General features: G+C 49.2%; 10 protein-coding genes across 10 annotated transcripts; 7 read left to right on the top strand and 3 right to left on the bottom strand.

The window, feature by feature from the left end:
• Positions 1-128: 128 nt before the first annotated feature.
• Positions 129-1,830, top strand: LCP9604111_3174 (putative chromosome segregation protein (Pcs1); the record flags this gene model as incomplete). The annotated part of the gene is made up of 3 exons (XM_039070733.1): positions 129-1,065; positions 1,122-1,556; positions 1,610-1,830. 3 exons carry the CDS (start codon positions 129-131, stop codon positions 1,828-1,830), a joined length of 1,593 nt encoding a protein of 530 aa, XP_038931129.1.
• Positions 1,831-2,556: 726 nt separating this feature from the next.
• On the top strand, positions 2,557-5,731 carry LCP9604111_3173 (mannose-ethanolamine phosphotransferase MCD4; the record flags this gene model as incomplete). The annotated part of the gene is made up of 3 exons (XM_039070732.1): positions 2,557-4,487; positions 4,539-4,789; positions 4,860-5,731. The coding sequence occupies 3 exons, from the start codon at positions 2,557-2,559 to the stop codon at positions 5,729-5,731; spliced, it is 3,054 nt and encodes a 1,017-aa protein (XP_038931128.1).
• A 1,872-nt stretch (positions 5,732-7,603) lies between these two features.
• Positions 7,604-11,028, top strand: farA (CeGAL family transcription factor; the record flags this gene model as incomplete). The annotated part of the gene is made up of 6 exons (XM_039070731.1): positions 7,604-7,740; positions 7,968-7,992; positions 8,137-8,154; positions 8,213-9,152; positions 9,207-10,911; positions 10,980-11,028. 6 exons carry the CDS (start codon positions 7,604-7,606, stop codon positions 11,026-11,028), a joined length of 2,874 nt encoding a protein of 957 aa, XP_038931127.1.
• Positions 11,029-11,638: 610 nt separating this feature from the next.
• Positions 11,639-12,884, top strand: LCP9604111_3171 (uncharacterized protein; the record flags this gene model as incomplete). The annotated part of the gene is made up of 3 exons (XM_039070730.1): positions 11,639-11,941; positions 12,012-12,307; positions 12,374-12,884. 3 exons carry the CDS (start codon positions 11,639-11,641, stop codon positions 12,882-12,884), a joined length of 1,110 nt encoding a protein of 369 aa, XP_038931126.1.
• A 123-nt stretch (positions 12,885-13,007) lies between these two features.
• On the bottom strand, positions 13,008-14,836 carry LCP9604111_3170 (uncharacterized protein; the record flags this gene model as incomplete). Its single annotated transcript, XM_039070729.1, has 6 exons — positions 13,008-13,557; positions 13,642-13,652; positions 13,700-14,041; positions 14,158-14,391; positions 14,459-14,529; positions 14,584-14,836. 6 exons carry the CDS (start codon positions 14,834-14,836, stop codon positions 13,008-13,010), a joined length of 1,461 nt encoding a protein of 486 aa, XP_038931125.1.
• Positions 14,837-15,577: 741 nt separating this feature from the next.
• LCP9604111_3169 (cystathionine beta-lyase STR3) lies at positions 15,578-17,016 on the top strand (the record flags this gene model as incomplete). The annotated part of the gene is made up of 3 exons (XM_039070727.1): positions 15,578-15,793; positions 15,863-16,906; positions 16,963-17,016. The coding sequence occupies 3 exons, from the start codon at positions 15,578-15,580 to the stop codon at positions 17,014-17,016; spliced, it is 1,314 nt and encodes a 437-aa protein (XP_038931124.1).
• A 393-nt stretch (positions 17,017-17,409) lies between these two features.
• Positions 17,410-18,434, top strand: LCP9604111_3168 (uncharacterized protein; the record flags this gene model as incomplete). The annotated part of the gene is made up of 2 exons (XM_039070726.1): positions 17,410-17,579; positions 17,639-18,434. 2 exons carry the CDS (start codon positions 17,410-17,412, stop codon positions 18,432-18,434), a joined length of 966 nt encoding a protein of 321 aa, XP_038931123.1.
• A 571-nt stretch (positions 18,435-19,005) lies between these two features.
• LCP9604111_3167 (ferric reductase family protein) lies at positions 19,006-21,189 on the bottom strand (the record flags this gene model as incomplete). Its single annotated transcript, XM_039070725.1, has 7 exons — positions 19,006-19,012; positions 19,068-20,075; positions 20,128-20,226; positions 20,278-20,529; positions 20,578-20,692; positions 20,749-20,999; positions 21,059-21,189. The coding sequence occupies 7 exons, from the start codon at positions 21,187-21,189 to the stop codon at positions 19,006-19,008; spliced, it is 1,863 nt and encodes a 620-aa protein (XP_038931122.1).
• A 733-nt stretch (positions 21,190-21,922) lies between these two features.
• On the bottom strand, positions 21,923-23,613 carry LCP9604111_3166 (putative cysteine synthase B; the record flags this gene model as incomplete). The annotated part of the gene is made up of 3 exons (XM_039070724.1): positions 21,923-22,462; positions 22,545-23,374; positions 23,430-23,613. 3 exons carry the CDS (start codon positions 23,611-23,613, stop codon positions 21,923-21,925), a joined length of 1,554 nt encoding a protein of 517 aa, XP_038931121.1.
• Positions 23,614-24,479: 866 nt separating this feature from the next.
• Positions 24,480-26,464, top strand: LCP9604111_3165 (MDR family MFS transporter; the record flags this gene model as incomplete). The annotated part of the gene is made up of 7 exons (XM_039070723.1): positions 24,480-24,596; positions 24,650-24,783; positions 24,835-25,628; positions 25,680-25,869; positions 25,919-25,984; positions 26,038-26,091; positions 26,143-26,464. 7 exons carry the CDS (start codon positions 24,480-24,482, stop codon positions 26,462-26,464), a joined length of 1,677 nt encoding a protein of 558 aa, XP_038931120.1.
• Between the last annotated feature and the right edge of the window lie 719 nt (positions 26,465-27,183).

Genomic DNA, 27,183 nt, shown 5'->3' with positions numbered 1-27,183 from the left:
GACCCGGGGGGATGCCAGTCACATGTCGGGTAGAGAAGGCGGTGTTGGGTGTTGTTGTCGGTGCGCGTCCCGCGAGTATGCAATTATTGTCATCAAACAATGATTATACTTCCAAGATTAGCTGCACAATGCCCAAACGGAAAGCTCCCCCCAAACTCTCTGGCCTGTTAGGCTCAGATGATGAGGACATCATGCAAGTCGAAGCCGCAGAAATTAAAGAAACCCACGAGCCTCCCGCCAAAAAACGAAGAGGCAGACCGCGTACCTCAAACGAGAATATGACCGAGACCAAAACTAGCAAACCTGCTACTCGAACAAGAAAGCAGCAAGGAGCTATAGCTATAGCCGAACCAGAACCCCCTACAAACAAAAAGCCCGCCCGCCGAGGACGACCCAGAGGTGCAGCGCAAGACGCTGAAACGCCTGTGCAGGCAACTGAGGCGGAGAATATGGTACCAGAACAGGAAGATGAAGACAAACAGGAGGATGGAGACTCACTTGTCTCAAGGAATACAAAGAAGCAGCCGGTCGAGGCCGCGAGAGCTGCCCCAGCACGCAGTCGAGGACGACCTCGTGCGGTCAGCACACAGCTCCTAACAGATGGTGAATTCGAGTTTACCCCGAGCGGTTCTCGAAATATTAGTTTTCAGGAAACTCACACAGAGCAAGAGCCCAGCCCTCTCGCTCGTGCAACGAGCCGGGATGGAAAGGAACCCGAAGTCGAAGATTCTCAACAGAATGACCAACCCGCAACGGAGCTTGGAGATGAGACTGCCATTCACAAGGAACCGGCATATAATCGCAAATCAATGTCCCCCGTGAAGAACGCTCGCTCTCGGCTATCCATGTCACGCAACTCACAAGATTCTTCTCCTCGTAAACGCAAGCTTGGAGGCACCGACGCCGAGCAAGGTGGAGACCCAGAGCTGAGGCGCCGGCTAGGCGAACTGACCAAGAAGCATGATGCCTTGGAGATTAAATACCGCAATCTACGTGAGATTGGAATTGTCGAAGCCAACACCAACATGGAGAAACTGCGAAAGCAGAGTGAGACCGTTACTAAAGGTATGCTCTTCTGTTGTCTTATAGCCACTAGGCCAGATGAACTGATACATCATTAGCATCGAATGAATTGGTTGCTTCGCTCAAGGCTGAATTGGATGTTCAGCGAAAGCTAGGACTTCAAACCCGTGGACTCCAGAAGCAACTCAAAGACCGTGATGTTGAATTGGCTCGACTCAAATCTGGCGCCGATGAGGCCCAAGCACAGCTTGCGTCTGCCCAGTCTGAAGTCAAAGCCTTGCAGACCAAGCTCGCCGCAGCGCGGAACACAGCTGCCAGTCTCGAGGGGGCTGCAAAGGTCCCCGGCAGTGCCATCAAGGGCGGCCCCGCCAATCGTGCCAATGCAGCTGCCACCGCCGAAGCGGCGCAGGCTTCACAGCTCGCTCAATTAAAAGAAGATCTATACAGCGATTTAACAGGATTGATCATTCGTGATGTCAAGAACAGAGAGTTAGATTACCTATACGATTGTCTCCAGACTGGAGTCAATGGAAGTAAGTTGCTAGATTTCCTAGGAATTGTGCGCATTTTTCTAACCTCCCTACAGCTCTTCACTTCCATCTAGTCGTACCAAAGGTCTCGACTGATTACGACAAAACCGAGTTCCAATACCTGCCTCACCTAGACGCTAACCGCGATCGCGACCTGGTCAACCTGCTACCAGACTTTTTGACCGTAGACATCACTTTCGTCCGCGGACAAGCAGCCAAGTTTTATACGCGAGTCATTGATGCCCTCACAAAGCGGCGGTCTCTTCCAGCGCAATAGCAGTACTGATAGTACATGTCAATCGTTGGTGTTTCTCTAGGAATCTATTCATTTCGGGGCTGGGAATGTCATGGTGTTCCATCCTTAATAGCATTAATGTCAACAAATCCACCTTCCAAGGTTGCTACACACTTGGCGCTTGTATGCCTACCTTGTATGTATCTTTAATCGTCTGTCGGTGCGCCCGGTGAAACACGTTTCGCAAGGTTCTCCTTCAACACATCAATTGCAGGGCACCTCAAGTTCTCGCCTCAATGCTACTCATATTCTCAAGCGTATAATTCCATAGACTAGTCTGTTGAGATTCGGGTTGAATTTAGATTTCCTCGGCGAGATACTATTTTCTTACTACAACATCCCTTTTTTTTATCTCCGAGCCACTTGAGGGAGGTATAAATCCTCACACCCACTTTACCAGCACCACATGTCTTTCTGGATCATAATACTGGATTTATTTCAAGGTACAATTTCTCCAGGTTTGTGAAGATATTGCAAAGCTTCGACCGGTAAATACATGCTAAAGCAGAACGTTGTAACTATGTAGAGTAAACAAAGGGAGGCCTGTGATTGGCTCTCACCGCCAAGTTCCTCAATGCGTCTCAAGTTGACGGTTGACGTGTTGTGTTTGACCTTCATATCTCTCGTTTTGTGAATTTTTCTACCTTTCTTTGTGGCAGTGGACCACTTCCACTCCTTTAACGCTTGAATATCTAGGAGGCATAGATCATGGCACGTCTCGGCCGCGTTGGGTTTCTCGCCCTCGCAGTGGTCTTCCACCTGATCTATACATACTCAATCTTTGACATCTACTTCGTCAGTCCAATTGTTAGTGGCATGCGATCATATGGTGTCGAGCGATTACCCGGAGCCTCCGCACCTGCCAAACGTCTCGTCCTCTTTGTCGCCGACGGCCTACGGGCTGACAAGGCATTCCAAGCTTTCCCTGACCCGTCCCCCGACGCCGATCCAGAAAACAACGAGTTGATTCGCCTGTCTCCGTTTATCCGCTCGAAGGTCCTCTCACACGGAACATTCGGTGTCTCGCACACTCGCGTCCCCACTGAATCACGACCAGGCCATGTTGCGCTTATCGCAGGTCTTTATGAGGATGTGTCCTCAGTCACCACGGGGTGGAAGATGAACCCGGTGAATTTCGACAGCGTGTTCAACCAGAGCCGACATACTTGGAGCTGGGGCAGTCCCGATATCCTGCCAATGTTCAAGGAGGGCGCCGTGCCGGGGAGGGTCGATGCGGAGATGTACAGCGAAGAAGCGGAGGACTTCACCGTCGATGCCACGCATCTTGATACTTGGGTATTCTCCAAGGTCCATGATCTCTTCGAATCGGCAAAGACCGACCCTGAATTGGACCGGAAACTACGGGACGACAAATTGGTGTTCTTCCTCCACCTGCTTGGACTGGATACCACCGGTCACTCTTTCCGGCCTTACTCGAACGAATACCTACACAACATCAAGGTAGTGGATCAAGGAGTCCAGGCCGTCACAAAGTTAGTAGAAGATTTCTACGGAGATGATAAAACGGCGTTCGTGTTCACCGCAGACCATGGTATGAGTGACACGGGCAGCCATGGTGACGGTCATCCCGATAACACGCGGACACCCTTGGTTGTCTGGGGATCTGGTGTCGCACAGCCCCAGCTCTCCACTAGCGGAATCGCAGCGGGTCACGAAGATGGTTTCTCGGCGGATTGGGGATTCGACCAGGTCCGCCGACACGATGTAGCGCAGGCTGATGTTGCCGCGCTCATGGCCTATCTAGTCGGTCTTGACTTCCCTGTCAACTCCGTTGGTCAATTGCCTCTAGACTACCTCAATGCGAGCCCGGAGGAAAAGGCGTTAGCCGCTCTTGCCAACACCCAGGCAGTTCTGGAGATGTACCGCGTCAAAGAGGAGCAAAAGAGACACGCGGTGATCCGGTATGTACCTTATGATCCTCTAGCGGGCTACCACGAGAACTCGATTGAAGGCAGACTGGCAAGAATTGAGGTACTCATCTCCAGTGGTGACCACGAGGAAGCTATTGTGGTGTCTGCCGAGCTTCTTCGCGTTGCTCTCGAGGGTCTGCGCTACCTACAAACATATGACTGGCTATTCTTACGGACTATCGTCTCTATTGGATACCTAGGTTGGATTGCGTATGCGCTAACCACGGTTATTGATCTGCACGTCTTGCATGGAACATCAGACTCACATCGGACGACGGCGAGTATCTCATTCTTCTCGTCTATCTTGGTCGCCTTGTTCTCGGTGTTCCTTTACCAGGGCTCATCCTGGCGCTACTACTTCTATGCATTCTTTCCGGTGTATTTCTGGGAAGAGGTTTTTGCACGCCGCAAGGCTCTGATTGCCGGTCGGCAGATTGTATTGGGCCATGTGCGCTCCTTCACTGGATACCTCAAGTTTGGACTCCAGCTACTTGTATTTCTCGGGGTCATGGAGGCAATGGTTCAATCATATTTCCACCGCGAAATCTTCACCGTTTGCTTTGCCTTGGGTGCATTGTGGCCTGTTATCCATGGCTTTAGCTTTATTCGCAGCCATCCGTTATTGTCTGCGACTTGGTCTCTTGGCTGCGGTTTGATGAGTTCGTTCACTCTTCTGCCAGTAATCAAGGTTGAAAACCTTGATACAATGTGAGATCCCTTTCTACGGCAACAATTTCCATGTGGCTAATCTGTTCACAGCACATATGGCGGTTTACTCATGTTCCTCACTGGTATCTTATATTTGCTGTTTGAGGATGCTATCCTCGGACATCGTGACACAGAATCCAAAGAACCAAATGCTATTGGTCGTGTTGGCTCGCGGATCATCATGGGAATTCAGCTTGGCATGGTTCTTCTTGCCGTCATAGTCACTAGATCATCTGTGCTTTCTCTCCAGGCCCGCCAAGGCCTGCCTTTCGGAAATATCGTTGTTGGATGGGTTGTGCTAGGTAAGTTTACACAGCAGTGTGTTCTAGGATCATGAGATGTCTTCGCCGAGAAAAGCTAACCGAACCTCAGTGACTTCCCTCACGCTTCCATTCTTCCACCGTTTGTATCCGAATAGCCACTATCTGCATCGGCTCATGATCATCTTCTTAACCTTCTCACCAACATTTATCATTCTCACAATCTCGTGGGAAGGGCTGTTCTACTTTGTATTCTGCATGACCATTGTGACATGGGTTCGCCTGGAACATGCCATTTATGTCCACACGACAGGTGCCTTGAAGAAAGCTAACAACCCTGGCGTGACGACCGTCAACGGTGAAACTTTCTACTACCGTGCCCTTACTCTCTCTGATGTCCGCGTGGCACTCTTCTTCTTTTTCCTCCTACAATCGGCCTTCTTCAGCACTGGCAATGTGGCCTCGATCTCGACCTTCTCCCTCGACAGCGTTCGTCGCCTTATCCCCGTCTTCGACCCCTTCGCCCAAGGCGCGCTCTTGATTCTCCAAATCCTCATCCCCTTCGCTATTATAAGTGCCAATCTGGGTATCCTTAACCGCCGTTTAGAGGTACCCCCTAGCGCGCTCTTCATGGTTGTCATGGCCATCTCGGACATCATGACCCTCAACTTCTTCTTCATGGTACGCGACGAGGGCTCCTGGCTTGACATCGGCATGACCATTAGCCATTTCTGCATTGCAAGCGCCCTCTGCACCTTCGTGGCCGGTCTGGAGTTCCTCAGTGAGCAATTTGTCAGCGGTGTGGACTTCGCCCCCACGACAGCTGTTGGGGATGCCGTAATCCACACTATCGAAGAAATCACAGAGTGTGGCCACGAGGACCACAAAGAGCCTAAGAAACCCCAATCTAATGGGGCCAAACAGTCCAAATTCAAGGGCAAGGGCAAGGGCAAGGGTAAATCAGGAAAGAATGGGTGGTCATAGTTGGAATATGCAACTAGGGACCCCTCTGCGCACACGATATCACTTGCATAGGGCTGGTTATATTCATATCTAATTGGTCTTTTCCATGTATATTATTTTATGGTCCGCCTGACTATAAAAGGCACTAGTTCAAAGACCCTACCTACTCTATGAAGATTTGACTGATATGTATATCACTTTGCAACAATAAACTGTTTTTCTCACCGACGGACTTCCATTTACTCCCAATCCGCGAAATATTGTCCATGACATAACCGTTTCTTCCCGGGGATCTCCGGCGAATGGGCCTAGTAAAGAAAAGACTTGGTGCCTGAGACCGTCCTTTTTACATGTATGATGATGATGTATCCTCTAGCGACAGAGAGTGGGGCATCAATTCAATGGAAATAGACCAACTGGGCACTCTCATTGGTCGAAGCTCAAAAGTTGCCGAGGCATCACAAGCTTGCCCAGGTGGGCTCATATGCGTCCATCAAGTCCTCTGTCAAGTCCTCTGAAAAACCTACATTGATTCACGGAGTACGTACGGAGTAGCTCACGACGCGATGGAGTTTCCCCCGCAACTTCTCCCCAGGTCATTTTCGTCCCCATCTTTACCTTCCTCCCCGCAATCTCACCGTTTTGACTTTGATATCGTTCAGTTTGAGTCCATCGGCTGTAATGATCTACACCTACAACTACACACTACGGAGTACCTTTCTCGATTAATATGTCTGAAACAGAACACTCGCGCATGCTATAATGAGAATTCCCAAATTTACGTAGTATAGTCTGGAAAGCCCCTATACAAGTATACTTTAAGCGGTGGCCAGAGGGCAGCAATAGGTCACACTGCATATATATCCGCACATCCCGCCAATATGGCCCATGACTGAATATTGTCTCCGAGCTCAGTCCTGAGCAGAATTCCCGACATGAGAGTATACCGCGTCAACTCCCCTCCATACCTCCGCATCCTCCCGCGTGGCGGTAGGCTCTGACCGTGGTCATTTTACTCGGCATTGGAGGCGTGGGGCTAATGCAGAGATCTGGGGTCTTTCAAGTCATGGCCGAAGACCGAAAAACCAATCTTTCAGTCGGGACAATCCCCCCAAGCCCGAAGGGAGGCTGAAGCAATGGTATTTCCACACAGTGGGCCTAATTAGGGTCCTGTTTAGTTAGCGTCTGGGATGCCTTGAAAGTATTCGCAATTGAGGGATTGGGGGAACTCACTTCAAGAGTTATATACTTCACCTATATGTAGATTATTATACTCCTCCCGGGCTTGCCAATAGATAGAATGTCTTGTAGAGTGGTCCTGTCTCCCACAAAGAAGCATTCCACCATATCGTTGAGTTAATGAGGGTTCGGTGTGAACCCCTGCGCCATATGGACTTAGTACAGGGTTCTTAGGGTTACCTTGACCCCTTTTCATCTTTTACTTAGATAACGCAGAGAGTAGGAAATAGAAGGGAATAATATATATAGTACTCCGTACTTCATATTATAAGGATATAATATACATGTAACATAAGAATATAAAAACCAGTGTAAATCCAATGCATAAACATAAATGCTGACCAAATGGGAACTCCACCAGGAAATTGATATTGCCACAACCAACTTCACCCCAACTTTGATATTCCTCTCTCCTCCTCCCCCTCTCCCGGTACTTTTTTCTTATTTGCTGATTTTCTGTTCTGTTTTCTTGATCGCGTGGCGTCTTTGCTGTGTTCAAGATTCTATTTCCTATCCTTTTTATACTCCGTACCCCGTACTCCCGTGCGCCTGGTTCGACTTATATCAGATCACTTCCCCTTCTCCTCCGAGCGCATCCCCCCAATTCTCCGACTCGACCAAGTCTGAATTCCTGGATGGAGAGACTGTGTGGCCATGAGTACCACTGAATTTCATACCGACCAGCTATCGGACAGCCATACCAGCCCGGCTCCGAGCAACGCGGGCTCGACGGGGACTTCGGGCATTACGGTGCGCAATGGTCCACAAGGCCAACCGTTGAGTTTCAGAAGGTAAGCCGGCTCTTTTTGCTGTCTGTGCCGTCGGTGCCATTTAGTTCTATTGTGATATTGGTGACACGGTGTTCTGGTCTGATAAATTGTCGCGGGGGGAGTGTGCGGGCGCAAAGCAAGATGAGGGACAGGGTTTTCTTCGGCGTTTCGCTTCCCCTGTACCTGAAGGGAGATTCTTCAAATTAAGCATTTTGATGCGCTTGCTAATTCGTTCTATCTAATCTTAGACAACGTGCATCACGCGCGTGCGAGGTACGTCTAGATTTCTAGCAAGACGCGACTCTGGGGCCGAGGTCCTCAACGCACCTCGGCTCAGTTTCTTATCGCGATACATTCTCTCTCCCCTTCTTGGATTTGAAAAATTGTAGCTGATGTTTCTCTTTTCGATTCAATTAGACATGTCATGCTCGCAAGGTGGGTTTGCCCTCGGTCACGCCCCTTTTCCCACTCTCTAACCATTCCCGTCACGCAGGTTCGATGTGATGCAGCCAGTCTCGGGGTGCCTTGCACCAATTGTGTCGCTTTCTCTATCGAGTGCAAGATCCCGTCTCCGAAACGAAAGAAGAACAATCAGAATAAGAGCAAGGAAGATAGTCAGTATGAGGACAGTCCACCACAAACTGCCTCGGTCGTCGACGCTGCAGTTTCTCACTTCCGACCCACTGTCACTGAGGAGCCAGCCAATTCGGTATCTGGCTCGGTCTCTATATCCAGAGAAAAGGAGAAAAGTTCGGACTTGGATGAGAAGAGCAATGCCTTTGGGTACCGAAACAACATCATGGGCGTCGACGGCATGCCCAATACTTCCCTTTCCGAGGCTGAGGCTGCCCAACAAGCTTCCGCCAATAACGCCTATGCCCAATTCATGAAGCCGAAGTTTGCCCGTGCTCCGATAAAAGAGGCCGGCCGGGTGGCGTACTTGGGCGAGTCGTCAAATCTGTCTCTTCTGGTTCAAGACCGCCATGGAACTGCAGATGTCGTGCACTACCCGCTTCCACCTAATATCAGAGGATCCCGCGCTCGATTGACGGACCTGGACAACTTGGAAATCGATATTCTGCACCAGCGTGGGGCATTCCTGCTCCCACCTAAACCACTGTGTGATGAGTTGGTCGACGCCTACTTCAAATGGGTGGCCCCCGTCGTGCCGATTATCAACAAGAGTCGCTTCATGCGTCACTACCGTGACCCCAAAAACCCGCCGTCGTTGCTACTACTGCAGGCGATTCTGCTGGCAGGATCGAGAGTCTGTACTAACCAGCAGCTTATGGATGCGAATGGCTCGACAACCCCTGCGGCTATGACCTTTTATAAACGCGCCAAGGCGCTGTATGATGCTAACTACGAGGATGACCGTGTCACCATCGTGCAGGCATTAGTACTTTTGGGTTGGTACTGGGAGGGACCGGAAGGTGAGTTCATAATTTATACTAGTCTATCCTGATGGATTTTCTGACTAGTCATAGACGTTACGAAGAACGTCTTCTACTGGACACGGGTCGCTATGGTGGTAGCACAGGGCTCTGGAATGCACCGCAGCGTCGAAATGTCCCAGCTTAACAAACCAGACAAAAGACTCTGGAAGAGAATATGGTGGACCCTGTTCACCCGGGATCGGTCTGTCGCTGTCGCACTGGGACGGCCGATTGGAATCAATACAGATGACTCGGATGTTGAGATGGTGACGGAAGATGATTTCATCGAGGATGAGCTCGACATTGTCGCCGAATACCCAGCAGACCCTGTCCATGTCCAGTTCTTCCTACAGTATGTCAAGCTATGCGAGATCATGGGCTTGGTTCTGTCGCAGCAGTACTCTGTGGCTTCAAAGTCACGGCGAATGAATGCAATGGATCTCACCCACTCGGATATGGCCCTCGCCGATTGGCTGCAGAACTGTCCCAAAGAAGTATGCTGGCAACGCTCTCGGCATCATTTCTGGGCGGCTCTCTTGCACTCTAATTACTATACTACACTCTGTCTTCTTCACAGGGCTCACATGCCGCCTGCCTCGTCCGCACCCAACAACTACAGGGTCGAAGAAATGGCTTATCCATCGCGAACAATTGCCTTCCAAGCTGCAGGCATGATTACCTCCATCGTTGAGAACCTACAGGCTCATGGGGAAATCCGGTACACGCCCGCCTTCATTGTCTACAGTCTGTTCTCAGCCTTGATCATGCACGTATACCAAATGCGCTCCTCGGTTCCTTCGATCGTGGCCACCTGCCAGGAAAGAATCAATGTTTGCATGTTAGCCCTCAAGGATGTGTCAAAGGTCTGGCTGGTGGCAAAGATGGTGAATACGCTATTCGAGTCTATCCTCGGAAACAAAGTAATGGAAGAGCGACTTCAGAAGGCTGCAGGCCGGAGACATCAGCGGACGCGACACGGGGAATCATCTTCCTCGAAGAGGCAGGATCCGCCGAAGCGCAAATTTGATGACATGGATATCGGCATGCCAAATGGTGGCGGGCCTACACCCCCCGTGTCATATGAGCGCTCCCGGCCCCAGACACCGGCTGTCACTCCCTCCCGGGAAATAAACCAACCTCCTCCCGGCGGCCAACAATCACCAAACACCCACCGCGTTCCTCACGATCCCATGACCGGCACGGGTAATTCCCGAGCCAACACCAGGCCCACAACCCCATTCAACGGCCAATTTTCTCTACCCGCCACACCCCCCGACTTCTTCCTAGTAACCCGCACCTCTCCTAACCTCTCCCCCTCACTCTGGGAGAACTTCCAGCCCGACCAACTCTTCCCAGATGGCACCGCCTTCTTCCCGGAATTGACATCGCCACCCCAGCCCACCGCAGTCGACCCATCCCTCCAGATCCCATCCCAAATGCCCCCTGGCATGGCCCCGCGCCCTAGTCCCATGGTGAACAACCAGCCGCAGCCCGTCTCGGGCCGTAGCATGTCTATCTCCCATGGTAGCCCGCCGATAATGTCGGGACTGCCGGGCGCGATGGGAATGCATCCCAACCCGCCGCAGCAGATGTTCGGCATGGAGGGCCAGCATCAGCAAGCCTGGCCGCCTATGCACAGTCTCGATGGCACTATGAGTGGATCTGCAATGGACGCTGCTAGCCAGGACAATGATAATTGGAGTAGTAGTTCCCGTAGCGGGCCGACTGCGCCAACAACGCTAAATGTCGAGGACTGGTAAGTATCCCAAGAACTTTCGATTCTATGGTTTTTCTTAATGATATTCTTTTGCTAACACGCGACAGGTTCCAATTCTTCGGCATCAACGGCGGTTTTGGCGATCTGGCGGCGTAAACAATCACGGAGTATGTTTGCTTCGTTTCTATGCTGTTACACACACTTTACCTGTCGAGAGTGGACTTTGGGGGCTTTCGAGTACAAAGGATAACCGGGCTCCCTTCGCAGACTCTAATCTAATTGTTATGCTGGTATATACTGTCATCTTTTGGAGCTTTCCTTTTTTTTTTTCTGTCTCAAAATGGTTTGGATTCGGCTGCGGCGTTGTGGGATTCTCTCGACTATTCTGTCTTTATGACGGTCTGGTTTATGAATTTCCTTGGACGAGGTTCATAGTGACATCTTGGGACTTTTCGTTATTTTCTTACGTTTGTTGTTGTTCTGTGATCCGGATCATATTCGGGAAACTTCATGGACTGGCATCCAGAGGGAGTTGGAGTATATACAGATTTCAATTGCTTGTGTTCATTATGTTCTTTGTGTTCACATACCTGTACAAATATATTATTCTACCAAATTGAGGTGTCAACTCTCATTGTGATCGTGTCCACGACGCGTCAAGTCGCGTCACCCGTATTTACCTAAATAAGCCCACTCAACCTATCACAATTTAGAACTTGATATACCTTCTATCTATGCCGTTGTTTCAATTTCATCATCTTCCATTATGCCTCCCAAGAGAAAATCAACCGAGTCCGCCGCTAGTGGTCCAAAAAAGTCCAAGAGCCTAGCAAACAGCTCTGAAGTAGACATGGAAACCGAGCGCGAACTGAATAAGCGATGGGCCCCCGTCTCTGTCTCCCGAAACGCGGCTTCAGAGTTCAAATTGCGAACCCGAGACCCAGTCAAGGCTTTCTCCTATATTTGTCTGGGGCGCGCGCCTTGGAAGACGGAAAGCACAGACGATGAGTCTGAGGATGAGGACGAGGAAGATGAGGAGCTTATAGAGCAGAAGAAGAAAGATGATGCGGTTAGTGACTTCCTAATTAGGAGAGAAATACCATTCTCTAGTGCGGGATAGTGGCTGATTCTGATACCAGGAGGCGGACAAAGCCACAGCCCTCGAACCTGCTTCGGAGCACCCGAGAGAGAAATGGATCTTCACAAACGCCGGCATCGCTAAATGGATTACGCTGCAGCAAGGTACCATCGCACGCGACCCGGATAACTTCGGGATGTATGTCTACAATGACTTCCTTGGATATGCAGTTATGGAGTTGGTGGAGAACCTGCTCCTAGATTTTGACGAGGCAGCTGGTGACTGGAAGATGCAGTGGGCCATCTGTGAAGCGACGGGGCTGTATTTCCAAACGGATGCTATCATGCCGATGGTTGGGTTTGTCTCACTGGCTCCGAGCAGAATATTAGGTGTCGACGGAACGCTAACGGGTGCAATAAATAGCTGCGATGACGGAGAGACCGTGAATGCGGTGTTTATCGCCTTCGGTACAATGTTCCTTACTATGCTTGCTACTCTGGAGCGAAATGGGCTCTTCAAGCCGGACTCGGAGGTAAAGAACATCGGAGCCATGATCGGTCTGTTCATTCGCTTCAGTGTTGATTTCAAAGAGTACGGTATCGACCAAGGCGACCATGGCGCGAAGATTGAGGCTTATGCTGCTAAGCACGATGTCACAATTCATGGCTTGAACCACCCGCGCTACGAAAAGTCGTCTGATGAGACGGTTGAGCTTCCCGAGGCCACAGCCAATGCCAATGATCCCTGGGGCTGGGCAAAGGTATTAGCGAAGCTGAAGAAGGCCAATGATGGGCATCTGGGTGGTGATTCGAAGGACATCACGTCTTGGACTCCTGCGGAACGCAAAAAGGTGTCTTTTGACAAGAAGGATCCCATTACCCGAAGCGACATGGCTCATATCAAGAATGGAGGGATTATGGAGATGGGTGGCTGAACGGCTGTGTTTTTGGAGATTAGCATGATACCATTCATATCAGAATGATTATTGTCATTAAACCAATGGTATCGCTTGTGGGCTTCAATATAGCATGGTCGTCGCTCACTGTATCCGAGATAATTAGATTCCCCAAACTCCCAAAGGATCGAGCCCCATATTCACCCTTGACTGTTGCAGCTTCTTTACACGTTTGACTAGAGTTCCAACCAAGATCGGACCGATCAATGTGCAGAGGGAGATTGCCCAGATGACCACTAGATAGATATCAGATGGTCCTTCGGAAGAGTCATTGGAGAATATCCCTTTGCTTTCGGCAATTGAAGCAATGAGGTATCCCACTTCGCCTCGGGCAACCATTGCCAATCCCAGGATAGAAGGCGGGTAGAAGGACTTTGGTTTCGGGGGGAGCGAGATACGGGAATCGGGGCGAAAAGTGGGCGCAGGGGATCTGTTCGTTGACTGAGACTCGTCTTTGGCATTATCCGGGGCGGGAACATCTGCGCTCTCATCTTGAGTCGCTGGTATTTGTGGGCCTTTCTTCTTTTGGTTTGATTTTCTGCTGGCAGTCCAAGGACCTAAACAGTAGAAATGGGCGTATGTAGATGGCTTCTTGATGATAGAGACCAGACGCGACACAGGGCTCGGAGAGAATCGCACCAGCCAGATCATTCTTCTAATTGCCATTAGCATGGCTTAAATAATTCCACGCCATACAACTTGGCCTGAGAACATTTTGGTTATGGGGATTGCGAACCCGATGGATGCCTACTAGTGTTAGTATGCCCCTTCCTAAATCAAAGGGAAGTACCCACGAAGAAAAGAGGGAGAAGGATTCGGTTCACCGGCTCTTTGTAGTATTTGGCGTATATGAGTTCACCTGTAGGTGTATCATTAGGGGTTATTTCGGTTGCCTGTGGAGGTTGCGTAGGCGAAGAGGGTGTCTCTTCAGTACGATCCTTGCAATTCCGTGTGCGCGATTGTTCGTTCAAAGTTTTCCCGTGAGATTCAGCAGACCGCAAGGCGGGAAATTGTGTTTTCGCTTCAGCTATCAGCCCATCGAACCAAGAGACAATCACTCCAGCAAGGTAGGCAGCAAAGAGGCTCGAAGTCCCAGCATATGTTGCACCAGCCACGATGCCAACTAGCACACACGTCTGTGAAAGGAAAGCAAATTCTGTAGTTCCCATAAAATCAGGGAACTTGTCTTTGCAACCAAGCAATTCTTTAATACTGGCTGTAAACAGAATGCACACAGCAATAGAAGACCAACGGCGAACCCGATAAAAATAAGAACAGGTCGAATAACAGTCACAGTAGTGAATGAGGTGGCACTTCCGCCAAGGTTTGAAATAATTTGAACCATGACTAGACCGACGACATCGTCTAGCATTGCGGCACTAGTGGTGACTGTGCCGAGCCTTGTAGTTGTCAGCTGCGTGGTTGAGAGAATGGTAAAGGTGGTGCCGAGACTAGTTGCGCTCAAGGCTGCACCAGCAGCGAAGGACTGAAGAGGGGTGGCCGACACAAGCAAGCTCCTCAAGAATGAATGAAAAGCCCATTGGGACACAGACCCCAGTGATGGCAACGGCAGTTGAAAGTAGAATATTTGCCTTCAAAGACTGGATGGAGGTTGACAACCCGCCTATTTATTGTAAGTAGATATATCCAGCAAGTTGACAAAATGTCACACACTTACCTTCGTAAATCAAGAGTATCAGGCCTAAATACCCAATCTGCTGGATCACTCTTTCTGTCTCTTGATCGATCCATTGTGCCCCAAGTGTGCCCCACAGGACACCGATGAAGAGTTGGCCGAAAAAACCACAGTAGAGAAGCTTGTCCAGACAGGTATTGGCTATATTCAGAGTCAAGAGAAAGCTGGTATAGCTGAGGACTGTTTTGATTGACGGTTCGTGATAGGCGAATGCCGCTTCCGATGCCGATGCCATTTTTGTTGTTCCTCTCTACGGTATTGAAGAGGCTTGAATAATTTTCAGATTCCAGACACCAGACTCAGTAGAGGCATGTGCAAGTGGATAGATATATGTAGAGATGAGGAGAAAAGTGGGAAGTCCCATCTGGGCACCTGGGCAAGCCAAGTCGATGACTAACGAGAGTATGTCCAGAGTAGTTGGCTAGTCATAATAGTCATATATCCGTACATAGCTTCCAATTGAATTTCGATTGATATATCTCTTCGCTAGCAGTATGGAAACCATCAAAATAAATTTAAGCAAGCCTTGAGATGTCTAGCTAAGCTATACTAACATTGATATTAAAGTCTCCATTTTCACATTGGGCATTGCCTCTCTCAATCTATGTACAACTCTTCCATAATCACCATGGACATAACTAACAAACTTCGTGAACTAGTTAGTTAATCAACGTAGATTGTTTGACTCATAAAAACTCCACATACCTGCATGCCTAATCGGGACTAGCGGATGACGAGATCGCAATGGCCGTGGCTCGACGAATCAGCGCCGACGTGGACGAGTCAGCTTGGTCCGGGGGGAGAGAAGATGTGAACTGCTTGGGGTTTCTTCGGTTTCTTTTTGATTTTTGTTCCTATTCCCCCTTTCTCTTTCGGCATATTCGCATCTTTTGAGTCTTGTTTGCTTTCAATTCACCTCAATTACCCTCCATATACACACACACTCTCTCTCCCGTCTTTCTGCCCCGCTACAACGATGTCGGCGTCAGGATCCGGAATTCCCAATGCCGCCTCGGGGTCATCCAGCGGTGTAAAGAAGGGTTTCCCTCAGGTTGACCTGTCAGGCAATGACCTTCCACCTTCCCCTGCCCCGTCCAGCCCTCATACCGGTCGCCGGTACAATATTGCCACCGAACTGGTCTTCACCGAGGGCAGTGACCAATACAATGCCAGCAGCGTTCCTATCTATCAGGTACATATCCACACCCGGTGATAGAATATTACTTCCAATTGGACATAAATGCTGATTATTATCACATAGAGTGCTACCTTCAAACAAACCTCCAACGCCGGCGGTGGAGAGTATGACTATACACGGTCCGGCAACCCCACTCGCACACATCTTGAGCGTCACTTGGCCAAGATCATGTCGGCACGGCGCGCCCTGGTGGTGACCTCCGGTATGGCAGCCTTGGACGTGATCACAAGACTTCTCCGTCCCGGTGACGAGGTGGTCACTGGTGACGACCTCTACGGCGGCACCAACCGTCTGCTTAAGTTCCTCTCGACCAACGGTGGAATCATCGTGCACCACGTCGATACCACACAGGTTGAGAAGGTCCAGGAGGTCCTGAGCTCGAAGACAACCATGGTGCTGCTCGAGACACCCACAAACCCGCTGATCAAGATCGTCGATATCGGAAAAATTGCTACCGCCGCGCACGAAGCCAACCCAGCCTGCATTGTCTCTGTGGACAACACTATGATGTCTCCCCTTCTTTTAAACCCACTAGACTTCGGTGCCGATGTAGTCTACGAGAGTGGTACCAAATACCTCTCCGGCCACCACGACCTGATGGCCGGTGTCATTGCCGTGAACGACCTGCAGCTCGGAGAACGCCTATACTTCCCTATCAACGCATCAGGATGTGGCTTGTCGCCGTTCGACTCTTGGCTGCTGCTGCGTGGCGTGAAGACGTTGAAGGTCCGCATGGAACAACAGCAGAGCAATGCGCAGCGCATTGCCGAGTTCCTTGAGTCCCTTGGCTTCAAGATGCGCTACCCCGGTCTGCGGTCCCACCCGCAATATGAACTCCACAAGTCCATGGCGCGGGGCGCCGGTGCTGTGCTCTCGTTCGAGACCGGTGACACGGCCATTAGCGAGCGCATTGTGGAGAGCGCCAAGATCTGGGCTATCAGTGTCAGCTTTGGCTGTGTCAACAGTCTGATCAGTATGCCGTGCCGTATGAGTCATGCCAGCATTGATGCGAAGACACGGGCGGAGCGCGCTTTCCCTGAAGACTTGATCCGGTTGTGTGTTGGTATTGAGGATGTGGATGACCTGATTGATGACTTGCAACGAGCGGTATGTATTATGTGTGTCCCTTGCATAAGTCGAATTTCTGCTAACCTTTATCTCAGTTGGTTCAAGCTGGAGCGGTCCATGTCACTATGGATGGTATTGTAGCTCGCTAGATATGTAGTTAAGATCTTGGTATATGGCGTTGGGTGATTTTAAAATGAGAGTCAGAGTATAATGAAGCAAACCTATAGTTCATTGTATCTATCTTGGCAATGTACACAAAAACAATGATATACACACACCTGCCTGTATAAAACGGAACAGCGTTTAGCCGACAAGCTAGGCCGGCATCGGAGGGTCGGCGCCGGACCGCGGCCGGTTCATTGTCGTCCGAAACTGGGGGAGATCAACGATAGATATAAATCTTCCCCCAGATCTTATTCGTAATTCATTTTGTCTCATTTGACCTTATCATGTGTACAGTTTTACTCAATGCATAACTTGTTTCTCGTCTATACTACATGAGCACGAATCGGGATGCTGTTGTACAAGATACAATATTTACAATGGCCACAGTAAAGGAACAGGGTCAGGAATGTCAAGGACAGGCACCAAGCAAACGCTCCACAGCTTCAACATGGAATACCAAGGACCTGGGCAAGCGAATCGGTGTCGATGTCGCTAGTGCAGCAACAGCCGGTGCGCTGACCTGTCCATTGATCACCATCATTGATCGGTAAGTGACTTACGATAGTTCTTAGGTGCTATTACCGAAAAGAAGACTAATTCCTCTAGTGCAATTATGGAAAAGGCTTCGAAAGGCTTCCCAATCCGCCAAACGATCAACAATGGGCTCCGATCGATGGTCGCTCGACCTTGCGGCTTCTTCTTCAGCACTCCATTCATCCTCATCTACACCCTGTACACCTCGACTTACCTCACAGCAAACGCAATCGACACCCTCCGATCAACAACACACCATCAGCCCTATAACGTTATTGACACAGGCCTCCCCAAGTTCTTCGCAACAACGATAGTCAACATGACAATCTGCGTCTACAAAGATGCGCGCTTCGCCAAAATGTTCGGCGCCTCTCCTCCCTCCGAATCAAACGTCACCGTAAATACAAATCCAGTCGCGCAGAAGTACAGCTCCGCTCTGCGCGCACCATGCGCTCCCTCTGCACCCATAGCACCAAACCTCCAAATACCAAAAGTCTCCTATGCCCTGTTCTGTCTCCGCGACAGCATCACAATCTGGGCTTCTTTCAATATCCCCGCCCTCATCGCCCCTTCGGTCCCAGACTTCCTCGCTTCAAGCCCAACAATGAAATCCAGCATCGCGCAATTTGCCTGCCCCGCTGCTATGCAGTTCGCTAGTACACCCATGCACCTCCTCGGTTTGGATCTGTATAACCGACAGCCGGCCGGTGGCCTGCACTGGACAGACCGTTTGGCGCGAATTCGTCGCGATTATGTGCCTAGTTGTTTTGCGCGCATGGGCAAGATTGTTCCTGCATACGGTGTTGGTGGTGTGGTCAATGTGCGGATGAGGGATTCGTTGATGAGAAGAATCGAGAGAGGAGAGTGATTTGGCATTGATTGGATCTCAAGGATCCAAAGAGGAAGAAAATATGTTCATCCTTGTGACAAGCGTGGAAGGTAGGATTTGATGGGTTAATGACCTGACGATCTCTTCGTTTTGATTTTGTTTAATGTTTAGATTTGCATTTCTTGGTTGATCTTTGGTCTCACGTTTTTTCTCGTCTCTCCACTCAGCCTTATGGGATCAATGTTCGGCGTCTTTGTTCTTTTGGGCTTTGGCCCCGGTGTTTCATATCCCCAGACTTTGTTTTATATCTGGCCGGTGATTGTTCTTATATCTTTCTGTACTATTTAGTTCATACTCACATTTCCGTGTATTAACCTAGGATTTATATAGACTCGGGCTCTAGACTGGTTTAGAGGGTCTTGGCCGTTAATAAATTGGATTTCTTTGGATATTGCTCCTTTTCTGAGATAATTATGCGATTCTTTTTGGTTGCAGCAAATCATAGGTCTTAGATGGAAACGTATGTAATTGGAAGCAATAAATAAACTGGTAGAAGAGAAGAGAAAGAGTAAGATCAATCCAGCAGATGCTACTCTGTATCAAATAGCACTCACCACCTGTAGAAACCAGTTAGCCAATAGTCATAATATAGCAAGGAAACCAAAGACTTACACGAAAGGCTCGGAATGCAAATACAACTCCTCAATCTCACCCCCAAACACCCTGGCCTGCGCCAAAGCCGCCGCATTCCGAGTATCATGTAGCATAGAAGCAGGACCACAAACCAAAATCCCAACCCGCTGCTTCTTCTGAAGATGTGTCCCTTGAACATGTGCCATGGCAACAGTGCGCGCAACCAAACTAGGAATATCAGGCCGAGCATTGCGGTGAACATTCAAACTGAAACTCCCCGCAGTGGTAATCTCAGCCGGCGGCACCTTACCAAACGTGCTCTTAACATCGTCAGATTCCGAAGCAGAAGAAATTCCCAATCCCTGCGGGTCAGTTATGTGCACAGATACCGCAGTCTCGAATCCGTTGTTCGACTGCGCGGATAACATGTCCGACTCAGACAGCCGTGATTTGATCTCATCGATGTACCAGTCTACCATAGCGTGGTCGCGCGTCGAGTAGACGACTTGGAGGTTCCGGCGGGACAGTGCTTGTTTCTCGCCTGCCGGTGCGTTTATCCCCGTCAGCCGGAGTGCTTCGTCTACCATGGCTAGTGAAAACACGCCTCCCGAGCCGCCGGCTATCACTAAAATCGTGTCGAATCGCGCCATGTGAGGTTCGCTGACGCCGCCATATGGTCCCTCCATTAATATCTTCTTCGTGCAGCCTGGATTCTTAGATGCCATTGCTCCAAGGCGTCCGGTGACACCGCTGCGGATTTTGATGTAGAATACTAGTTCTGAGGCTTTTCCTATTTCGTCTGGATTGCGACATGCGGAGGAGATGGTGAAGGGGTGGGCGGTGAGTAGGTGTAAGTCTGATGTGAGGAAGCGCACGAATACGTGCTGGCCTGGTGTCCATTTGATGATTGATGGGACTGCAACGCGGACAAGACCGCTAGGGACGAGTTCGATGGTCGCGTTGTGGATGCCGTGCATTAGATAGGTACGGATGTGACTGGCTATGATGCTTAAGAAATAGATCACGCCTGAGGCTATGAAGTAGTCCCTGATATATGTTAATGCGAGGTCATCATGGGGCTTATTGCAGTCGAACCTACCAAGAAGAGAGCCGGAAATCGCAGTGAAGGAAGAAAAACACGACAAATACCACTGCCACGAAGATGTGCGTGGCTTTGAAGAATTCGTAGAATCGATTGCTGTGGAAGAGTTAGTCTTCTAGTAGTCAAGCTAGGTAGGTGTGATCCTACCGAATAAATGGCAAAGACATGAGGGTTAAATATGTCTGTGAGATGAGAGCAGCAACCCCTGTCCAGTAAACGACACTTGTCTTCCACTGATACATCATATCCCCCTTCCAGATATGATATATGATGAAAGGGAAGGTGTGAATCAAGGCCAACACAAACATCGCATAGCTAGTCCAGTGGTGAAACACTTGAAGTTTCTCATGCGGAATACCGGTCACGCCAGAGATCATGTTAGCTTTCGTGCTCAGTGCCCTAAAGAAGGTCAGCAACCGACTTGTATGCTCCGAATCCAACACCCACAGTACAAATGGAAGCAGCGCAAGAGCCATCCAGCCCGATCGAGTCGCAATCGGAGGACTACTTCCATAAGAAGCATCTGTTGGCCAGTAATAAGGTTGCGGGCCGAGTGTCATCGCTATAAAGAAGTCAACCACCATCCCCGTCACATCCTCGCAAGTCCAAGACACCCACCGAAGAAGAAGACAGCGCCTACAGCACCTAGAATCACCACCCCTAATGCTGGAGACCAATATCGCAGCGCAGGCAATCGATATCCACGATAAGAAAGGTATCGTGAGGCAGAGGTGAACATGCGCCATGGTCTGGTCCGTTTCACTCTATCTGGAGCGAATCGTACAAGCAAGTTCGAGATCGCGAACACCCCAATCACCGCACACATGAAGTAGACGGTGTTCAATGCGTAAACATGGTCGGCTTGGTACCTAGAACAGATTTCCGATAAGCACACATACATGGAGGTGACTCGGAAGAACATGCATACCAGTATCGCCAGTGATAGTTGCGATAGAGACATTGAGACTCGGTCAGCTTGCACTTGTCGGCGCGAGACGAATGAAGCATCACCGGCTGATCGAGCCAGGGTGTGCCCTCGGCCATCTTCATGTCCATCATTTTGTGTGACCGAAAATAAGTGATACCAATACCTACAATGTATGGTCAAGGAAATACAGATATCATGGAATACATAAGGTATGATCGACAGATCTGGAGCAAGTTTGTTTTTGGGTGGCGGAACCGAAAACGGGATATCTCCTTTATTCTCCTTGTACCTGTCGAGGGGGTTTGAATTAACATTCTAGTCATTTCAGTTATTCCCAGCGATCACCCGAGGGGATCTGCTCACAATTGAGCACATTTCATAGAGATATGGGGCCTGGAATCATTCAGAGACTCGTGGTTGGTTGGAATATCACAGGCTAATTGGACTAGAGCACATTTGCGCTTGATATAAATTGGATCTGACATCTGACACCGTGTGGGGGTCAGCACCCCTCGTCAAATATCATACATCATGCATGTCCTTGCATGACTTCCGAATATTCCGGGATTCTCTCAAATGCGAGCTATTCAACGCATGCGGAGAGACAAGGTGGACACTGGTCTCTTACGCGTGGGAAGATGTAGAAAAGGAGTCAAAACAATATTCTCATTGAAAGAGTCATAGGGTAGTATGCGCCAAACAATGAACCAAATCGATGAAGTAATTGAAAACAAGACCAAGAAAATAAGAAAAGAAGGGGGAAAAACGAGGTACAAGATGTCTGCATCGGGACTAGCGCTTCACATGGCAAATCCAACCCTACATTCCGCATTTTCCCAGTCGATTGCGCTACGGTCCTGGGTCTCAGGTTCTCTGTTCAAGGGGAACCGCTGCCACAGAAACAGTGGCCTTAATAGGCCCCTTCTCAACGGAGATCGGGCTCTCATTCCCGATTCCATACATCCTCAGCGCACGGTGGCCTCCACGCACGCTGTCTGCTTCGAGGCCTTTCGCCCGAAGAACGCTAGTAGCCACGCGTGCCGAATCCCCATCGTAGCATACCACGAGGATTTGATGCCGTCTCAGATCTGAGACAAAGACGTCATCATTGAAGATCTTCTCTAGCTCCGCCCATTGTGCCTCCAGAACACCTGGATCCGAGAACGGTGACGGGCTGTGAGGTCGAACACTAGACAATGGCAGATGTATCGATCCGGGGAGGTGCCACGCGTGGAAATCATTTTTTTGGCGCAAGTCCAGAACGTGATTCTGCGGCTTGAGGACAATCTCGCTCAATAGGCTTTGCGCAAGCGATCGCGGTGATCCATAAAACTGCGGTAAGACATCTAACGCATCCCGCTCCCAGCTCTCGTCATATCGGTGCAGGTCAACTTTTGTCAGGCGCTGGTAAATAGTAGATAGGTCAACTCTTGTTCTATTTCCAAGACTCGTTAAGACGCCAACACGTCATATAGGGGGTATTTACCTCGTTCCGGATTGGGTGAAATTGCTCCTCGCCTAGCTTTTGGAAGTACTCGTCGATGTACTGATATGGTAGGTCGCAGCAGAGGAAGACGCAGTGGGTTGTGCCATCTGGCCCTGCGAGCTCAGATAGAGTTCCCGCAGCCTTGCGCTTTGCCAACGTCTGAAAGAGACCTTGAAGGTTGAACCCGGATGATGGACCACAGACCAATCCTTCTCGGCATAGGTTTAGAGAGAGAGTATAGGATTCGGCCGAGCCAACTTCTTCGATGGTATCCACGGCTGCTCTCCAAGGAAACTCAACAGGGCGCATTAGAGCATATGATCTGGGACCAGGTACCCGGTCACCAGGGGCTGTACAAACACCAAGTCGGTAGACAGATGGCTTTACGTCTTTGAAATAGGTCCCCAGACCGGTCATGGTACCAGATGTTCCCATACCAGCGCAGAGAACGTTTATTTCAGGCAGCTGCTTGAAGATCTGCGGACCGGTCCATCGGATATGGGACTGCCAGTTGTTGTTGTTTTCGTATTGATTGGGATTGACAATCGTTTCTGACTCCAGGGCCATTCTTCGGGCATTTTGAATGCCACCTCTTTCGTCCAATGGCTCTGGTTGAGATGGTCCACCGAACAAGGTAATGTCGAGACCGAAGAATTGCATCAGTTTCAGCTTTGCATCGCTGGTTTTGTTGCTCAGGAAGGCCCGGGTGTCATTTACTCCGTGCATGACTCGGGCGACCATTGACATCGAAATCACTGTTGATCCGGAGCTGTATTCGATGATCCGGTTCGTCTCGCCGGGCACAACACTTGATTCCAGCATGTTCAATGCTGGTCTCGTGTTAGCTTGCAATTGATGCTCGGTGTTCTCTCGGGAATTTCTCACCTGGCATTGCCTTGACGTTGTTAGTCGGATGCATGGTCATCATTTTGGCATATATCCGTACCCCATCTTGGTGATAAGGATTCAAATGAGGTGGCAGCTCTACAAGAGGCAAAGGAGGCTGACAGTCCGGATCGAAGTACTTCTTCAACGAGTCAATGCCGAAGTATACATTGTGCTCGTTCATATTGGTTATTTTCTCGGAAGAATTGACCATATTGTTGAAACACACTTGGTGCGAGATATAGATGCTGATACTAGTCGAGTAGCATACAATCTCCTCGAGTGACGAAAGCAGATATAAGGGAAGAAAATCCCGGGTCACTCTGGGCAATTATACAGAATAAATTCTACAGCGTTCATCCTTTGCCCCTCCCCTCCATCCTGTTGCGTCTTCCTTGGCGTCCAAGAGGTAGTGAGTAAGATCTACTCGTACTCCACTACTGAGTCGACTAATATGAGGGTCAAATGCCATGAATGGACGCTGAAGTCTTGGAGATTTGCTAAAATGATGAACAAGGAAATCGCATGAGCGATCTCGGGGATATTGACACGGCCCAAGTGTAGATCCGACTCTCTGTACGGATGAAGGTAAGCCTCTTTGTCACAGGAATTGGATATAGAATGGTTGAAAACGGAATAATTCGTACTGTGGCTGCGTCATGCTCTGGTATTCTTGACGTCGTACCTTGCGATGTTCTTGAATCTGATTTCTCACATGTCACATAGTCTGACAAGGTCCTCTAGAATTGATTCAATGATCACAAAGGTCCTCACCTTTAGTTTCTATCAGCTGAAAATATTCCCGTATTCCGAGGTACATGGTATAAAGGGGCGGGTATCTTGAGGGTGTTTGAGAAGTTTTGCCAACTCTAATGCGCAGATCTTCTGTCAAGGTGCTCAAACTAAACGCTGATCAATGAATCAGTGAATGACGAATGTGAATAGATGAAATTGATTAGTCCGCTTGGGCTCTTCTCTTTTTTGCTTTCTCTCTTTCTACCGCATATCTGGGCTGTTTACTTTCCTATCCCTTCATGATATCAATACGCCATGACAGGGGTACTGGAAAATTCAAACTCAACAGAGGCTGTTGCAGTTGAGAAGAATGGGACTAATGTCACCTTCAACGAACAAACTAATTACGTGCCTAAGCGCACCATCATCACGGTTAGTAGATACAGTAACAAGCAATATCTGGCCCAATTAACGACAGCCCCTAGATCTTCCTGGCATGTTCTAGCGTTGATCTTCTGGCATTGATGGACCAGACGACGCTGGCGGCCAGTTTATCTATCATAGGAAATGAATTGGGAGCCAGCGACCAGACCTCCTGGATTTCGGGCGGTTACTTCGTGTGAGTAGTCTTTTTTCTCTTGCATTCACGATACTAACACTCGTGACACAGAACATCAACATGTTTCCAACTACTATATGGAAAACTATCCGACATCTGGTCTCGCAAGCTTGTGCTCTTCGTCGGCCTGGCTATTTTTTTCTTCGGGTCATTGGCAGCTTCCCTTGCGCAGACAGCCACGCAATTGATTGTCTTCCGTGCTTTCACTGGAGTTGGTGGCGGTGGTCTTATGACAGTCGCACAAATGATCGTCAGCGACGTTGTTCCTCTTCGTGAACGAGGCAAATATCAAGGTATTCTAGGTGCCGTTGTTGCTATTGCCAATGGCATTGGCCCTATCATTGGAGGTGCACTAGCCTCCATTTCACAAGACTCGTGGCGATGGATCTTCCGCTTGAATCTACCTCTCACTGCATTAACTACGCTGGCTGTTTTTTTCTTTATGCCCCTTCGGAAAGTTACTGGCAACTGGAAAGTTAAGCTGAAGGCAATTGATTTCTTTGGTGCCCTTCTTGCTCTCGGGGGAACTTCGGTCTTGCTGCTTGGTTTGACTTGGGGTGGTGGTGAGTATGAATGGAACTCAGCACATGTTATTGCGACTCTGGTCGTTGGGTTCGCCATCTCTCTTGCCTTTATTGCGTGGCAGTGGAAGGGTACTTCGACACCGTTGGTTCCTATGCATATCTTCCAGGGTAGGATTGTGAATGGCGCATGTTTGACTATGTTCATCAACGGGTGGAACTTTTTGGTGCAAATCTACTATATTCCCACCTTCTATCAGCTGGTATTTGGATATTCGACGGTAAAAGCGGCTGCAATGCTGCTCCCTATTACCCTCATGCAAAGTATGAGTCCTCTTCTTCTTGGTTGCGTTGCTATGCTGACTTCATCCACAGCTATCAGCAGTACAGGTTCTGGTCTTGTTGTACACTGGGTCGGTCGCTACCGTGAATGCATCTGTTTTGGATGGATTATCTGGGCTGTTGGTCTTGGTCTTTTCTCGACACTCGATCAGCATTCGGGGTTGGGAAAGCAGATTGGGTATGGCATCCTGACTGGTGTCGGGGTTGGAAATACTCTTCAGCCGTATGTGACTTCCTATCCTAGTCAAATGAATTAAACTAATTCATTATAGCTCTCTCATTGCCGTTCAAGCCGGTGTCGAAAGACGGGATATGGCTGTGATAACCTCATTCAGGAAGTGAGTGGCACCCATGGTGATGTCAGTCATTTTATAGAGCTAACCGTGAGCAGTTTCATACGAAACCTCGGCGGTACTCTCGGTCTCGCCGTCGCTGGAACTATCATGTAAGGATTCTTTCAATTCTGTTTTTTTGGTTCTCTTGTTAACCAATATAGAAATAATATTGTCTCGTCGTCCATCTCGGTCCTCAATCTCGACGAATCTCAGTCCCGCTCTCTTCTCTCAAGTCCACAGAGCTATCTATCAAGGTTATCTGCAGAGGATTCTGAGCATGTCCGTAAAGTGCTGACACCGGCATATCAAAAGGGCTTCCGTATCATTTTCATTGTTGGTGCATCCCTTGCGACATTTGCTTTCTTTTTGGCTGCTTTGTTGATGCCACAGGTTGGTTTGAACCGAGCCGATGATCAAGCTTTGAAGGAAGAAGGAAAAAAGCGAATCAATGGAGAGCTGGACGAAGAAAAAAGAGAGAGCTAGGTCTAATCGTCTGAGAGCTCACGAAAAGCCGGGGCACTCTATGGAGACTTTGGCTGATAAAAGCATATAGACCATTGTTTCAGTTCCTTTCACTTCAATAGAAATAATATAATGTGCCGTGCATGATCTCAGTGCTAATAATAGCACAAGCCCATTTACTATCGGCAGCCCCGGTAGAATTTTCCTCCGCACCATCCTGGTTGCTCCTGATCGAAAAGCCAGAATACTGGCCTAAAGGCCTGGACGACTGGTGTCGGGAGTATGACCGACGATTTTAGAGCTTCCTCACGGCGATGACACATTGCGGAGGACGGGGCGATCAAGCATGGCTGGCTGAAAGAGGACCAGCGGCTCTCTGATCCGATGCGAAATACCTGAAACACCTGAGATACCTGAAATACCTGGGGGATGAAGCATTTTGTGTATACCACAATGAATAACTTCACATTTGATGCGATAGTTATACTGGCAGAAGATTGATTACAAATCCCTCGGAATTGGAAGCAAAGACTTGACATATTGAAACCCGAAGAGAGAGAAGACAGCTTACCTTTATTCAATTAGGAGTAGAAGACACTGGTCTCAAAATCAAGATCTGCATTAAAAAGAAAGTAAGGGTCCTCGCTACATCTTGGTAGTAAGAAGTCACACAATTATCAAACAGAAGTAGGGAGTGTCATCAATCATCATACCGTCTGAAACCCTCCAAACAAATAAGA

The sequence above is a fragment of the Penicillium roqueforti genome, assembly GCF_015533775.1.
Source record: "Penicillium roqueforti strain LCP96 04111 chromosome Unknown scaffold_04, whole genome shotgun sequence".
Lineage (NCBI taxonomy): Eukaryota > Fungi > Ascomycota > Eurotiomycetes > Eurotiales > Aspergillaceae > Penicillium > Penicillium roqueforti.
Note: the sequence above shows the minus strand (reverse complement) of the source record. Positions and strands in the feature narration are given on the sequence as shown.